Source organism: Physeter macrocephalus, chromosome 10 (genome assembly GCF_002837175.3).
Source record: "Physeter macrocephalus isolate SW-GA chromosome 10, ASM283717v5, whole genome shotgun sequence".
NCBI lineage: Eukaryota > Metazoa > Chordata > Mammalia > Artiodactyla > Physeteridae > Physeter > Physeter macrocephalus.
Window position 1 is genome coordinate 1,732,216 of NC_041223.1, and position 15,588 is coordinate 1,747,803.

At 65.7% G+C, this 15,588-nt stretch overlaps 1 protein-coding gene across 2 annotated transcripts; it reads left to right on the top strand.

Annotated features, from left to right (window-relative positions):
* Positions 1–602: 602 nt before the first annotated feature.
* FRMD1 (FERM domain containing 1) lies at positions 603–15,087 on the top strand. 2 transcript variants are annotated; one of them, XM_024122651.1, is made up of 12 exons: positions 603–671; positions 4,657–4,747; positions 8,728–8,807; positions 9,161–9,237; positions 10,223–10,409; positions 10,525–10,701; positions 10,919–10,984; positions 11,163–11,231; positions 11,809–11,983; positions 12,553–12,948; positions 14,395–14,474; positions 14,902–15,087. In XM_024122651.1, exons 1-12 carry the CDS (start codon positions 603–605, stop codon positions 15,085–15,087), a joined length of 1,653 nt encoding a protein of 550 aa, XP_023978419.1. The 2 variants fall into 2 exon arrangements, 1 of the variants encoding a protein (XP_023978419.1); XR_008618313.1 differs by lacking the exons at positions 603–671; positions 4,657–4,747; positions 10,223–10,409; ... (5 more) ...; positions 14,395–14,474; positions 14,902–15,087 and having other exon boundaries at positions 8,746–8,807; positions 9,123–9,183.
* The last annotated feature ends 501 nt before the right edge of the window (positions 15,088–15,588 follow it).

The window sequence follows — 15,588 nt, forward strand, 5'->3', positions numbered from 1 at the left end:
CCCGAACGGATCAGAGCGGGCCTTCAGGGAGACCTTGTTTGGGGACCGGTGTCTGCTACCTCGGGATTCATTTCCAGACGCGAGCGGGAGGGGCTGCGGTGGGGACCCGGGCCGCCTACTGCTTGCGGCGCCCCTGCAGCTCCTCCAGTGCCCTCCACGGCAGCCCTGGCTCTGGGGTCTGTGCCCTGGGCCTCGGGTGGCCCTGCTCTCGGTCCTGAAAAGGAGAAGGTGGTACATGGGGGAGTTGGCTTAGCTGGAGGCGGGCGGTGACAGCCTGGCGCGTTGTTTATTTGCATTCCAATCAACCTGCACGTAGCCGGCTATTTATGACCCTGGACCTTGGCCTGGCTCCACTGCGGGGCCGTTTCCCAGCCAGGAGCTCAGCAGGGTGCCTGTCCCCAGGAAGCCCGGAGCTGGGTGAGTCTGGGGGTGCAGGGACGCACCTGTGTCCGGCCGGCGGAAGAGGGCCCACACGTGGTGACACGTGGTCCCGTCCCTCCGGTGCCGTGCCCCTGACGAGTTCTCTCCCGCAGGAGGGGATGGAGGGCTCCTGGTCCTGCGACCCCGCGTGCGGCTGGCGGAAGTGGCCCTGGGACGGCGAGATGCCCTCGGAGCACAGGGCTGTTCTGGTGCGGCTCCCCACGCGGGAACGGCTGCGGCTGGTCGTGGGGGTGAGCGCGGAGGAGAGCCGGGTGGGCGACAGCAGGGGGCCAGCAGGGGCCATGGGGTGAGCCAGGCCACGTGTGAGGGTTGGCCGTGGGGACCACGTGGGGCCAGTGCGCTGGCGGTCCCGCCCTCTGGGACCGCACTGAGTTCTAGTCGCACCACTGCCCCCCAGCTTAGAGAAGCGGCCGCTGGCTCTGGCCACCTTTACACAGTGCGTGTCCCTCTCGGTCTGTAGCCCCCGGCTGTGGCCCAGGCCAGGCACAGTCCGCAGCGTCCGGCGCCTGCTGGGCTGATTTTGTTCCGAGGGGCCCATCCCTTCTGGAGCCTCGTCCCGTGACCCGGGTGGGGGTGGATCTGCGGGCAGCTGCGTCCTCGGCCTGGAATAAACACTAAAGCTGCTGAGGGAACCAGATTCAGACCTGGCAGACGGGAGTCAGGCTGCCCACACGTTGTCTGCGGGTGACCGTGAGGTCCTGCCTGGAGGGCGAGACCGCGGCTCTGTCCTCCCAAGAGGGTGGCTCCCGCCTTCCCTGGGAAGGGCAGCCCCTAAGCGCTGGGCTGGGGGACAGCGGAGCAGGGCTTCGCTCCACAGTGTCCCCGAGACACCCTGCTTGGCCTCCACCTGACGGCCACGTGGCCCAGGCTGTCCTTTCAGGGGAGATGGGAATGCATGGATGCGCTCCACACGCAGGATGACACCCAGGCGCGGGTACAGGATGGAGGCTCTCTTTAGGAAGCATGTGTCTCCTGCAAACTCCCACCAGACGATGCAGCTGCTTGAAGTCAGAGCCATTAGCTAAGAAGCCTCATCACAGGGGTGGCCTGTGCCCGACTCTGAATGACACTTGGTCTGTGAGGACCAGTGCACCCCTGGGGACGAGGCTCGCCTCCCCCGCCTTCCCCAGGCCCGGCCACGCCGGGGACGGCGGCTGCCACGCAGACGTCTTCGGGGCGACCTGTGTCAGCCAGCACCGGGCGCCAGCTCCTCCGCCCCTGTGAAGGAGCGCCCAGAATGAGAGAGGGGCCGCGCGGCGGCCCCGCACAGGGACTCCGGCCCCGCAGAGACCCTCGCCGACGGGACTTCCCGGGGAGCGGGGGTACGGTGAGCCGGGGAGGGGAGCCCCCGTCTCTGTACAGCGGAGGTAGGGGTGCGTGGGGCCTGGCCTGAGCACAGACACGCGCGGGGCACACCGGACAAGCTGGCCGTGCTGTGGGCCCGCTGCCGTGCCCCGCGGCAGCTCAGAGCCTGCTCCGCGGGCTGCCTGCGCCCCAGCTCCGGCCCTCGGGACACGGGGCGTCTAGTGGGTCAGTGCAGGGCCAGCTCGCTTCCAGCCGCGATTTTGAGGTCTTTCCACCTCATGCCAGTTGCCCGAGAGGAAACGAAGTGGCCTGAGGCCTCCGGTGCCACGCGGTCTCTGGAGATCGGTTGCAGCGGCCCTGCCGGGCGCGTCTGAGCTGAGCTCGAGGCCCCTCTTGCCCATCTCGGCCCGGAGCAGCCCCTGCTGCGCTAACCGGTGCCCCCGCGTGTCCAGCTCTGCCCCCTCCCTTAGCCCTCTCCACGCGCAGCCGGGGCCCTGCCCCCCGTTGGTCTGATCTCACAGACGGGAAACTGAGGCCCAGGGTGGGCGAGCGCTCGGTGCCGAGTTGGGGCTGCAGCCCAGGCCGCCTGGTTCCAGAGCCCGTCTGCGTTCTCGCTGCAGGTGTAGCCCCCGGCCCGCAGGGGAGCAGAGCCAGGGCGGCGGGGGGGCGGGTGCTCTGGAGCCCCAGGCCCCGTCTCGGTGGCGTGCCGGGGAGGGGTCAGCCCTCCCATTTGGCCCGTGAAGGGAGCGTTCCTGATGGAAGCTGCTGACTGTGAGAAATAAGTTCCTGTTTCTGCATCTCCTTTCTGGGGACGCGGGGTGCAGGGCGCGAGGGGCACGGAGAACTCGGGAAGCTAACGTCCACGTGGAAATGTCTGTCTCGTGTGTTCAGCCATCACGGACGCTCGGGCTGTCTAGGGCCCAGTCGGAGGAAGATGGACTCTCCGTGTCTGTCTTGCCTCCTCTCACCTTGTCTGCCTGTCTTAGTTGAGAGGCGACGGAAAGCGCCTAAAAGTTGGCCGGCCGCTGCCGGAGGCGGGTAACCTCATTGAAGGAGAACCGTGGTTTATGAAAACGCGGCACTTGAAGTGGGAGGGGTCTGGCGAAGAGCCCTGGTCCCTGCGGGGCTGGTTTGGGGCTGCCTTTGGGAGGGGGCAGAGGGGGTCTGAGATGCCCCATGGCTCCCGGGAATGTCGTGCCTGTGTCCTGGGAATTTCTCCTCTGCTCAGGGACACGCTTCTGTACTGGAGTCAAGGCCCCCAAGCCTCGGCGTCCCCATCCAGCGATGAGACGCTGGAGCTGATCGATGGGCTTTCCGGGGGTTCGCTGTGTCCTCAGAGGTGCCTTATGCCACGGGGAGGGTGCAGCAAGGGGACCTGGGGCGGGGGTGGGGGGGAGGTCCTGGGGTGTTGGCCCTGCCTTATGTGAGCCTGGTTCCCGGGTGAAATTCACGGGAAGGTCTCCCTGAAGGACTGGCAGCCAGAGCAGAGCTGAACCCTCTAGAGGGAGACGTGGATCTCGGCTGCGACGGGGCCCACGGAGCCAGCCTCCAGCGCCTGCGGCCTCGCCCTCCTGGCCCTGCAACTCGGAGCCAGCGGAGCCAAGTTACTTCCGGGGTGTGTGCACTGGGCTAGCAGCGAGGGAGGACCCCGTATTTAACTGTACCGCGTGCGTCTTCACACCAAGCATTAGGAAGCCGTGGGCTGGGAAAAGCCTTGCTGCGAACATGCGTCACCGTCATCGCAGGCGGAGGGATGGTCCCTCACCAGGTCAGACGGACAATGCCGAGGCCGGCCTCCCGGGCACTGACCACTAAGAAGTGGGACTCCCAGAGTCACAGGAGCTCCGCCCGTCCCCAGGAAGCCTGCGACCAGCGTCCTCAGCTGCCCCCGGTCAATGGGTCTCCATTCGGTGAACCCGAGCCTCCACCAGCCGGCCTCACACACACGGACACGCGCGCCAGGCGGCGACGTAGGTCTGTGGGGACCGACCACCGGCCCAGGAAGCACGGAGGACGGAGGACCAGACCCACCAGGGAGATGTGTCGGCTACGGGATAAAGGACCCTGTGCGCCCAACAAATCCACGTCCGGGGAAAGGTCCCGGGGCGGGGCCTTCCTTGAGTCTGGATTCAAATCAACAAAGCACGAAAACGTGACGTTTGTGAGACCACCGGAAATCTGAACGTGTGGGGTGGCTGATATAAAGATGTTGTTAACTTGGCCGGTGTGATGAAGCATTTGTGGATAATGGAAAGCTGACTGGCCCATGGTTGTGTTGAGGGAGAGAGCCCGCCCTTCCGCGTACGCACACCGACGGAAGAGAGACCTCACTCGTGCAGGCGTGGACGCACACCCAGGACTGGGGCCGCGTGGGAGCGGGGCGGGGCGGGGAGGAGACAGCGCTGGGGCTCGGCCTGGGCCCTGAAGCCCGGCAGGAGGTCCCTGAGGGGCAGGACGGCTGCTGTGGCAGAAGTGGGGCGTGGGGAGACATGGGCCTCCCCTGCAGCACACGCCCCTTTCAGGGGTGCCAGACGCCAGCCCCGCTTTCAGGAGTCGCCCAGTGATGCTGGCTTAGGGTGAGGAGAGAGCCCAGTGGGGTTCCTGGGGGCACGGAGCCTCCCACAGCCCGTCCTTGGAGGGAGCGGCCCCCTGTCCTGGGGCTGGGCACGCCGCCCCCGCCCTCGTGAGGGTCCCACCCTCTCACAGGCGGCCCGTCGAGTTGAGGGGGGGGCTTCTAGCCGTCGGCCCGGGGAGTGACCAGGGACCCCGAGCCCTGACTCTGCTGAGCGGGCAGCCCGCTGAGCCAGACCCCCGCCCACCAGCCCGGCTCGGTGGACCCTCCCCTGGACTCCCTCCTCTTCCAGGGGTCGCCCTGCTCGGCGCCCTGAGCGCCTCCCATCTCTATCGCAGGTGCAGGCCGCCGGGCACGAGCTCTTCCAGCAGGTGTGCGACCTGGCCGGCATCAGAGAAGCCCACTTCTTTGGCCTCAGTGTGATAAGAAGTAAGCAAGCGTCGCCCGACGCCCCTGGGCCCCCGGGCCCCTCCCAGGGCAGGGAGGGCGGGTGCTTGGGGCTGAGCCTGAAGGAGACCCCAGGCCTCTGCCTGGTGCCACCTGGTGCCCACGTGTTCCAAGGGCACCAGGGTATCTGGGCGATTCCCCCTCACTGCACCGGAGCACAGGCGCGTGCACGCATGCTCACACGTGCAAATGTTTACATACTTACACATTCACACACGTGCACTCTCAGGCACGCATATACATGTTCAAGTGTTCACGCGCACACAAAATACACAAACACACATAACCACACCCGAGCACACCGTCTCACATGTTTACATACTTACCCATTCACACGTGCGCGCTTACATACTCGCACACCTGCTGGCACACTCATACCCTCACATACTTATTCACACTTACAGGCGCACACTCACACGTATTTACATGCTCTCACACTGGTGCACACACGCGCACACACACACTAGCACACTCCCCTCCTCTGGAGAGAGCGGGTGAGCAGGCTGGAAGCTCGCTTTCTGGAAGCCCCGGGCCCTGCTGGTGTGCAGGGCCCAGTTCAGAGCCGTGGGTCAGATGGAGCCTCCCTGGAACCCTGGCGTGAGGAGGGGCAGCGCTGGCAGACGAGGCGGGGCGGCCGCCTTGTCCCGCCGTCCCAGGCTCCCTCCAGACCCCCGGCTGAGCGGACAAGCACAGGGCGGAGCAGGGGAGCTTGACCCTCCGCCTGGATCCCCCAGCCTGTGCACCCCAGGCAGGCGTCCAGGTGGGGGCCGAGTGAGATGGGGAGACCCCATGGGGACATGGGCTCTGAGGACCCGGCCTCTCCGTCGGCCGTCCGTGCAGCGTGTCCCGCAGATTCGTAAGCATTTCTCCGTGGGAAACGATCCCGCGGTGGCCCCCGCGTGATGACCCGGGCCTTCGTCCCACGTGGGTTCCCTCGGCCGCAGCCGCAGAGAAGATTCCATGCTTGGGCCGCCTGACCTCTCCGGGCCCCGAGCACAGAGATGGAGGCCCCGGGCTCGTCACTGGTGCGACTGCCGTCCTCGCCAGGCTCTCTTTGGAGCTTGTAATTTCATCTCAGCGTGGCTGAGAGCCGAGCCCTGGGGCTTCTGGTGGCCGAGGGCCTAGGGGCTTGGGGGGCGGGGAGGGGGGCGCGGACCAAGCAGGGAAGAGAAGGGGGATGAGGTGGGGTCAGGGGTCAAGGTCCCCACGGGAATTCCTGCCCTTAGACCCGGCCGTGCGCCCCTGGCGTGGACCTGGGGTGTCCCACGTGGGACCCCCAGCCTGGCCCGGGGGAGGGGGTAGAGCTCAAGACAACCGCCTTTTCTCCTGTCTGTCAGGAAACCGCTCCCCAGTTCCGGGCCCCGGACAGAATCGGGGGCATCAGTGAGACGGTGCTGCAGGCAGGGGGCCCGGCGCCCAGCAAGGGGTTCACGTCCTAGAGTAGCAGCTTTGGGTTAAATTTTAATATTAGTGGACTTTTCCCGGTTTGCAGGGAAAGCTCAGTTAATGGGTAGCTTTGCCCCAGTTTACAGTTTTGTCCAGAATCGCCGTCTCAGCCGTTGGACGCTGCCGCCTTGTGTCCGGTCCTCGCAGACGGCCAATCAGGACGCGAGCTTTCCTGAGAAGCTTGATTTGTTTGGGGGAGGAGGGGGTTGCCATTGCTCGTTCCTCAACAAGTCTGTCGTCTTGTTCTGGAAGTTTCCCACTTCAGGGAAATGAAGTCCCCATCGTTCCAGAGAGGGTCCTGGTGGGCCTGGTGGAGGCCGAGCGGGGGGCTGGGGTAGGTGGCGGGACCCGCTCACTTCGCGGCACAGGCCTCATGGCGTAGCACCGGGCACACGCGGGCGGTAAAGCAGAGAGAGGGGACGCACACACGTGGTGACTTCATGCGGGGACTCGTTGAGACCCGGAGCCCTGCGGGGAGGGGCTTCGCAGGCTCGGGGGGGGCCCCTACCCCTCGGACGCGGTGGTCGGGTTCAGTGGTACCCTCTTCCTCCTGAGCTTTGTCACTTGGCAGCCTGGGCCTCTGGAGCATCTGGAGGTGGCTTAGCTGAGGGCGTGTGCCACTCCGGGCCTCTCTGGTCCAGGACAGCCGCCAGCCCTTGGGTCCCCCCGCCAGGGCTTGAGGTGCAGTGCCGCCGCCACCTGACCCCCCGAGGCCCCGCTGGGGTCTGGGTGTGGGACGTGCAGGCGGGCTCAGACTCAGTGGGTGGGCACGCTGGGGGCTCCGGACGCGGAGTGAGGATGGACCTGAAGCCCGGCCACTGGCAGTAAAATAATAGAGGGACGTCGGGGGAGGGGTGGCAGGCTGGCCACCGGAGCAAGGAGGTCTCAGAGGAAGAAGCAGGGGGGCCAGTGGGGTTCACAGGCCCACCCCAGTCTCCCTCTGCCAAGGACGGAGGGACGTGCAGCCAGCCCCCCGTCCTGGTAGCCCTGCAGGATAGAGGAGAGATGCAATGCTCATCTCACTGAAGAAGTATTTTGAGAATTTTCAGACATCCATGAAAGTAGAGAAAACAGCATGTAGCAATTGGCAACCTTTTGCCATACCTGCTCCACTGAACCCTGAATGTTTTGCTGATTATTTAAAATAAATCCCAGTCTTCATGATATTCCATCCCTAAATACTCTTTACATATCTCTTGAAAGAGAATATTTTCTTAAATAGGCACAATGCCATTTGTACACCCAACCGAATTAACTTTCTTGATATTATTTAATATTCGCTTGATATTTAAATTTCCCAGTTGTTTCGGAAATGTCTTTTTATAGCTGTTTTGTAAGAATAAGGACCCAAATAACGTCCCCGCGTTGCGTTTTTGTCACCTTGTCCCTAAACCTCTTAGGGTCAGGAGCAGCCTCTGTGCAGCCTGCTCGGGCCTCAGGTAACAGGTACCTCAGACCAGGCGGCTTAAACGACAGAAACCTGTTTTCTCGCAGTCTGGAGGCTAGAGGTCTGGGATCCCGGGGTCAGTGGGGCCGTTGCTCCTGAGGCCTCTCTCCTCGGCGTGTACTTGGCCGTCTTCTCCCCTTGAACTCACGTGCCGTTCCTGTGTGCAGATCTGTGTCTGAGCGCCTCTTCTTATGGGGACACCAGTCCCACCGGGTCAGGATCCACCCTAATGACCTCATTTTAGCTTAATCACCTCTTAGAAGGCCCAGCTCTAAATACAGTCACATTGTGAGGTCCTGGGGGTTTGGGCTCCAACGTACGAATCTGGGGACACGTGCGGCTCCTGCCACCCCTCCCCGTTTTCATGCCAGTGGCTTGCTGAGGCCAGTGCGTCCGCTGTCCCACTGGCAGCCCCACACTTTAGGACCCCGTTTCCTCCCGTTTCTGCCCTGGTCCCCTGGCACCGCCCTGCCTATACCCTCGAAGGCTGCCTCCTGGAGCTGGGAGGGGTCAGGCTGTCCTGCTGTCCTCAGAGAGGGGCCCGCAGGTGGCGCAGTCGAGGCCCTGAGAGTCAGCGGTTCTGGAGCTGAGCCCGACAGTAACGGAGGGAGGCCGGCCCGCCCCACGCTCCGGTCTAGAATAATCTCATTTTTCTCCAGCTTACAAAGGAAACACGTGGTCGTAATAGTCCGCAAACACAGAGCGTAGAATTTGGAAAGAAGGCCCCCGTGGCCATTCCCAGCGTGACCACGTTAACCTGGTTGTTGACTTGAAGTTGGGGAGCTTGGTCCCAGGTTTATAGGCCTTTCCGGTTTCAAAGGACTCGGTCTACAGCTGGGAGAGGGGCTGACAGTCGCGCCCCCGGCAAGTACCAGCGCCAGTGCCATCGCAGCGTCAGTGTCTAGGTTTCAGTATCTAAAGATTCCACACTTTGGAAAACCACCCGGTAAAGCCTGGACGTCAGGAGACGCGCTCCTTCAGCCTGCCACCCCGAGGAGGCCACCACGTGTGACTGGCCGCGCGTGGGCCTCCCAGCACGCTCTGCTCCAGGCCCTGCTTCTCTTTGTAGACAGCGAGCACGTCTTCATGGATTTGGAGCAGAAGCTCAGCAAGTACTTCTCAAAGGACTGGAAGAGAGAAACGCATAGAGTGAGCTAAACTGCCAGGCGGGAGGGCAGGGTGGAGGGGCCCGGGAGCCCAGCTGCCGGCCCCCGGGGGGGTCCGCGCCCCAGCCCAGGTCCCGGTGCGGAGTGTGCCAGGCGCAGGGAAGCCAGCCACGTGGGTGCAGGGGCATGGCCTTGAGTGCTCTGGACATTTGCTCAGCTTCTCCTTTTAACAGAGTGACATAAAATCATGTACTGCCCCGCAGTACGGGCCTGAGCTGTGACCTCGGGCTGGCTCTGAAGTGATGGAGGTGATGGCCCCCTCCTGAGCACGAGCCGGGGGTCAGCCCCCTCCCCCCAGGTCTCAGTACCGCCTTCTCTCCACCCTTCCACCCCCAGGGAGGCGGCAGGCCCGGTGCCCCCTTCGTGGCCTTCCTCAGGGTGCAGTACTACGTGGAAAACGGAAGGCTTATCAGGTAAAATTGCTCGCTGGTTCTCTGGCACGTTCCCGGAAGGGTGACCACCTGTCAGGATGCGGTGTCGCTGTTGCTTGGGGGGGGTAGAGGCGCAGCCATTCTTTTAAATTAACCAACATGTAAAGACTAGGGCAGAAACAAGAGAGTGTTTCAAACACAGGTATTTTTATGCCCTAGGGTGGGGTTTTTCCCAGGCGTGTGTCGGAGGGTCTGGGATTCCTCTGTAAGTGGGGGCCATCCTCCTGCTCTGGGCTGCATGCCCAGCTGCTGGTGCCCCACCCGGGTGGGAAAGGGCCTCAGGCTGGCACACCTGGAGGGCCTCCTTCAGAGCTCCTGGGTCTACTTTCCCGAGAGAACCCCACCAGAGCATGTGGGAAAATACAGACCCTGGGGCGCCCCAGGAACTGAGTTACCCCAGACTGGGGACGGGTAAGCGGGCCCGTGTCCCAGGAATCCCCTGAGCAGGTGCAAGCGGGCCGGGGTCCCCACAAGCCTCCCCAGGCAGAGAGCTGGGGCGGGGGGGGGTGGTTCTGGAAAAGTCTCCGAGGGGAGAACAGGCAGGCTGGGGGGAGGGAGCGTGGCTGCCCCGTGCTAACGGGGCCAGTCGCTCGCTGCTGGTAGTGTTAGAAGATCTGAACTTGTTCTTCCCAGGGGCCCTGCTCCCTGTGCGTGTTGGGAAATTAGCAGAAGAAAGGGGCCCGTCTCTTGGGAATGAGCGGCTGTAAGCCAGGCCTGCCGAGTCCTGTAGGCCAGGCCTGCCGAGTCCTGGGTCCCGGGAGCCCTGCCCGAAGTCAGGCTCACCCGGCTTCTCAGCAGCAGCGGGGGCGGCGGCACATCCACCTGTACCTCCCCCGCCACGGGGCCCTGAGGGTCCTGGGGCCCTGGGGCAACGAGACGGGGCCTGGCAGGCGGGGGTAGGTGACTGGCGGGGTGGGAGGCCGCGGGCTGCAGGGGGACAGCCCTCCCGAGCCCGCCCGCCTGCCAGCGACAGGACGGCCAGGCACCTGTACTACTGCCACCTGAAGGAGCAGGTGCTGCGGTCCCAGTGCGCCCACCGGGAGGAGGCCTACTTCCTGCTGGCTGCCTACGGGCTGCAGGCCGACCTGGGCAACTACCGCGAGCCGGCACACTCGGGCCGCTACTTTGAGCCACAGGCCTACTTCCCGCAGTGGGTGAGGCCCCTCTCTCCATCCTGGCCGCCACCCCCAGGGGCGGGGGGAGTCCCCTGGCTGGAGCGGGAGAGGAGGGGGGGCAGGCTGGACAGATGGCTGGCGGCTCCGCCCTCAGATCATCACCAAGAGGGGCAGCGCCTACATCCTCAGGCACGAGCCCGCCCTGCACCGTGAGCAGCGGGGCCTGAGCCCCAAGGAGGCCGTGCTGTGCTTCATCCGGGAGGCCTGCCGGCTGGAGGACGTGCCCGTGCACTTCTTCAGGCTGTACAAGGTCCCGCTGCGGGGTGGGCGGGCCCCGCGGGGGAGGGCGGTTCAGGCCTGGGACGCTCCTCCCCGGGGGTCCACAGGGCGGCCGGGACCCCGAGCCAGCATCAGAGGGGAAATGGGAGGAGGCCCGGGGACCCCACCTCAGCCCTCAGGCACCCCCGGTCCACCAGCGAGGGTCTGCGAGGGGGGCCACAACCCCAGGCCCGGGGCTGTAGACCTTGCCAACGTCTGTGTCCTCTTAGGATAAGAAGGAGGACCGACCTACCATTGTCCTGGGACTGACCCTCAGAGGAGTGCAGGTCTATCAGGTGACCGGCAGGGGCCCTCCTCTTCTTCCTCCTCCTCCTCCCCTCCCCCCCTTCCTCCCCCTCCCCTCCCCCTTCTCCCCTCCTCCTCCCCTCCCCCCTCTTTCTCCTTAAGCCTCCCTCCCTGGCCTTGCTGCTTCCCTCTGGCTGGCCCTGTGCACGCGGCCCTCCTGTCTTGCAGGAGGTGAACCACGCTCCACAGCTGCTCTACGACTTCCCCTGGAGCCACATCGGGAAGCTGGCCTTTCTGGTGCGTGTCTGACGGGGTCAGAGCTGGGGGCGGGGGCGTCTTAGCCCCCAGGAGCCCAGGGGAACCTGGCAGACGCTTGTCCTTCAGGACGTTGACCAGGCATGTCATGGCCCACGAGGTGCAGGCACAGCCTGAGGCCTGGGGGGTGTCCCGCGTGGAGACGGCCCCGCCCCCTGGAAGTGCCCTGCCGCCAGGCTGGGTGTCCTGGCTCTCGTCACCAGGAGAACTTCTGGCTCCTGGGTGGGGACAACAAAGGGGGGCGAGGAGGAGGCCGCAGTCGCGCTCCATCCAGACGCCCTGGGCCGGGCCTGGCGCCGGGCAATTGGCAGGGACGGTGGGACCTGGGTGCAGGCTGGACTCGAGGGCCCAACGGGGCCGTGGGCCCACGGGGTCCGCCTCCCCCAGCCCAGCGCGGTGGGTGCGGAGTTACAGCTGCCCTGAGGCCCCTCCCCCACCCGCACCCCCAGGAGAAATCTGGCGGCAGGACAGAAACAGGGGAGCCCCCAGCAGAGGGCCTGGCTGATGCCGTCCTCTGGCTTTCTCGGTACGCGTCACATCGCGTCTCTTCTCTGCTCAGGGCAAGAAGTTCGAGCTCTGGCCGGACGGGCTGCCCGCGGCCCGGAAGCTGGTGTACCGCACGGGCTGCTCCCAGCATTCCCGTCACCTGCTACACCTGCTCAGCACCAGCCACCAGCTGCACCTGACCCTGCAGCCCGCGCTGCAGCGGCTGCGGCGGCTGGAGGAGGCCCAAGGTGGGGCCGTCCCCTCCGCGCCCGCCCCTCCTCTGCGGTCGAGGCCGGACGCTCTGGGCGCGGCAGCCCACGTGGCACCCTGTTTTCCCAGCGGGGGGTTGGCAAGGGGGCAGTGGCGACCCCACTCCTCCAGCTCTCCTGGGGCCTGATTCTAAAGATGGGGGCCAGCGGGGAGGCGAGGCGAGGGCTGCAGTAACCCCCAGGCGGTTCCCGGAGGCCCTGGCAACGCACGCGTGCATGTGTGAGCACGGAGGGCCTGTGTGCGCCTGTACGCACGCCTGCCTGCGGGGGCTGCTTGGGGCCCCTCGCACTGAGACCTGAGAGCCCTAGGGCCGTGAGCACACGAGCGTTGTAGGAGTTGACCGGCTGCCGGTGACAGATGCCACCTGGGGGCCTGGGCTGTGACAGCGGGCACTTGGGGCCCTGATCTCTGCGTGGCACTTCCCTCCCCCGACTCTGCATCCTCCTGGGCCTGGCAGTGGGCCGGACCCCTGGGCCTCTGTCGGCCACTTGTGGCTCCGTCTCCAGCTCTGTTCTTACGCCGGTGCCCTCCCCCTCCCTCCGCACAGAGAAGAAGTGCTACCGGGAGGCCTGCGTCAGCGGCGTGCTGGAGCTGGACCTGGACCTGGACCCGGCCAGCAGGGCGTCCCCTGGCTCCCCTGGCAGCGGGGACAGTGGGGACGGAGGCTGGCGTCCCCCGCACCGCCTCTCACTCCTCTCGTCTGGCAGCCACTGCAGCTCCCACTCGTCGGGCATCGAGGCCGACTCCCAGCTGGCGGGGCCCGTGGAGCCCGGGGAGATGTTGGTGGAGCCCGGGGAGATGTCGGTGGATGAGCCCGTCGTCGGGGCTGCAGCGCTCCACGGGGAGGAGCCGCCCAGCAGCTCCAGCACCAGCCAGAGCAGCCGTGGCACAGTTGGTGGTGTCAGAGGTGGGCCTGAGGGTGAAACCCGGGACCGGGGGGAAGGTGTGTGCTGCTTGGCTAGATGCCGGCTGGGTCATCGCTGTGGGTGCCGGGAGAGGCTGGGGTGCTCGTGACCCTGATTCTTGGGGACCTTGTTACACAGGGGTTCCTCTGCCACAGGGCCTGGGAGCAGAGAAGGGAGGACAGGGCCCTCCCTGCAAGACGTGGTGGGTGGTGGCCCTTCAGTCCTCCTGCAGCTGGTAACTCCTAGGGAGCCTGGCCTGGCCAGCATCCCTCATGTAACATCCCATCGGAAAGCGTTCAGCCAGGTTTCTCTCCTGCTACCCGCAGGTCAGTAGAAGTCACATGACAGTCAGCCACTTATGAGCCATTCTAGGACCAAGCACCCACCCGGCTTAGCATGAGCTCCTTGTCTTCAGGGATGCTTCCGCAGTAGGTCCGGGAGTGGGGGCCCTGAAGTGGTTCCTTGTCACCCCAGGAAGGTTACGCAGGCTCTGCTATTCCCTGAGCACCTGAAGCATCTCTGAGAGTGGATGCAATGGGTAACCGTGGGGACCAGCCTCAGGGCCTGGCCACCCAGGTCCACCTAGAGCCACCCAAGGGTATGCAGGGTCACCCAGCATCACCCAAGGCCACCCAGAGTCATTCAGGGTCACCTAAGGTCACCCAGAATCATTCAGGATCCAGTGCTACCCAGGGTCATCTAGAGTCACCCAAGATCACCGAGGGCCAACCGGAGTCATTCAGGGTCACCCAAGGTCACCCAAGATCACACAGTGTCAGGTGGTTTTGGTCAACCTGCCACGTCCACTTTTACGTTCTGAGCAATAAAGGACAGATCGGTCTCCGTCTCTGAGGTTTTGCCCAAGTGTGTGGTCTGCTGTCTGGTATGAGCAGTAATAATAAGATGGCGTTTGCCCGGTAAGCGCCTGCTTTGATTAGACATCAGAGCACTTGGACAACTAAAGCAGCCCCCGGTGCGGAAGGACAGGGCAGTGGGGGGGAGGGGGTCCTGGGGAACCTGCGGGGAGAAGGCTGGGACAGGCGGGGAGCAACTAAGGGGAGGAGCCCGGGTCACCCACGGAAACCATCGCTCCTCGAAAGGGCTCCGACACCTCACGTGGAGAACACGCGTGGTAGTCTGGGGATCCAGATGACCCGCAGGCCGGGGGGGAGAAGGCTGGGACAGGCGGGGAGCAACTAAGGGGAGGAGCCCGGGTCACCCACGGAAACCATCGCTCCTCGAAAGGGCTCCGACACCTCACGTGGAGAACACGCGTGGTAGTCTGGGGATCCAGATGACCCGCAGGCAGGAGGCCAGGGTCACAGCCCACCTCTCTGTGACCCCGAGGCCTGAGAGGAGGGGTGCGGGAACCACAGAGGCAGCCAGTCTCATCTCAGAGTTTGGGGCCCTGGGGTGGGCTGCCCTCTGCGGGGAGCAGGCGGGTGTCCCCAGGCCCTGCTCACGTGCCCTCGCCCTCCTCGCAGCCTCTCCCCAGCAGCCCTTGGCCGCGGTGCGGGTCACGCTGGTGAGCACGGGGGGCCCGAGGGCTGAGGCCCAGCACCAGGTAGGTCCCCACGTGGGCCAGGCGGCCTCTCCCTGTTCTGCATCGCGCCCCGTCAGGTCAGGGGCCCTAGGCCCGCCCGAGGGTCCCCGGGAGACTCGCCGGGCAGTGGGGGGCGTCCACCGGCCCCACCCCCTCCCCAGGCGGGGTGGGCGGGGTGAACAAGGCCGGCACAGCTCGGGCCCCAGGAGTGCGGGGCTCTGGGGGGCTGCGCCCCGGCCCCAGGAGCAGGAGGGGGGCCAAAGCCAGTGGCCCTGGGAGGTGGGGCAGAGGAAGGGGGGCTGGAGGCGCCGGGCCTGGCTTGGGGCGGACCTGGGGGAGCCCCAGTGGGCGGCAGGAGGTTGGAGTTCGGCGGGGGCGGGGGCGGGAGGGGAGAGAATGGAGGGGAGGGGAGGCGGCTGCAGGACGGCCGCGTGGTCCCTCCCTGCAGGTGCCGGAGGCCCGGGCGGCAGCCGGCCCCGCGGCCCCGCCCAGCCGCAGCGTGGACGCCCCGCGCCCCGCCCCGCGCAGCTGCCCGCTCCGCCGCGCGCTGGACCCCGGGCCGAGGAGGTCCGTGAACTCCCGCTCCCTGGACCTGCTCGGAGAAGACCAGCTCCCTCAGGAGTTTGTGGTGTAGGCGCCTCGGGGCGCCGCTTCACCCCCGCAGGGCCCCGTCCACGCCGCACGGCTCCGCCCACTTGGGACTCTGTCCTGCAGCGCCGCTCCATCCACGCGGGGCTCCGTCCATCTCTCCATCCGCGTCTCGCAGGCCCCCTCTGCCCTGGAGGCTCCCACCTTCCACCGCCAGGCTGCACGGGGCCTCTGGCACCGCCCCTTTTACCTGGCGGCTTTGCACCTTCACCTGTCTGAGGGGTGGAGCCAGCTCTGTCAGGCCTGGAGGTGCCGACGAGGTCTCACTTTCCCTGCTGCTCGGACTATGGCCGGTCCGAGCATCTTCCGTCCGCGTCTCCAGGAGGCAGAAGCCGAGGGCCGGGGCTCCAGTCTCTGCGCGGTGGCGCGTGGGCCGTGCTGCCTCTAACGCTCGAGGGAAGGTGTCTCAGCTCAGAGGTCCCCAACCGCCCGGCCGCGGCCTGTTAGGAGCCGGGCCGCACAGCATGCCCCCCGGAGCTCGCATTAC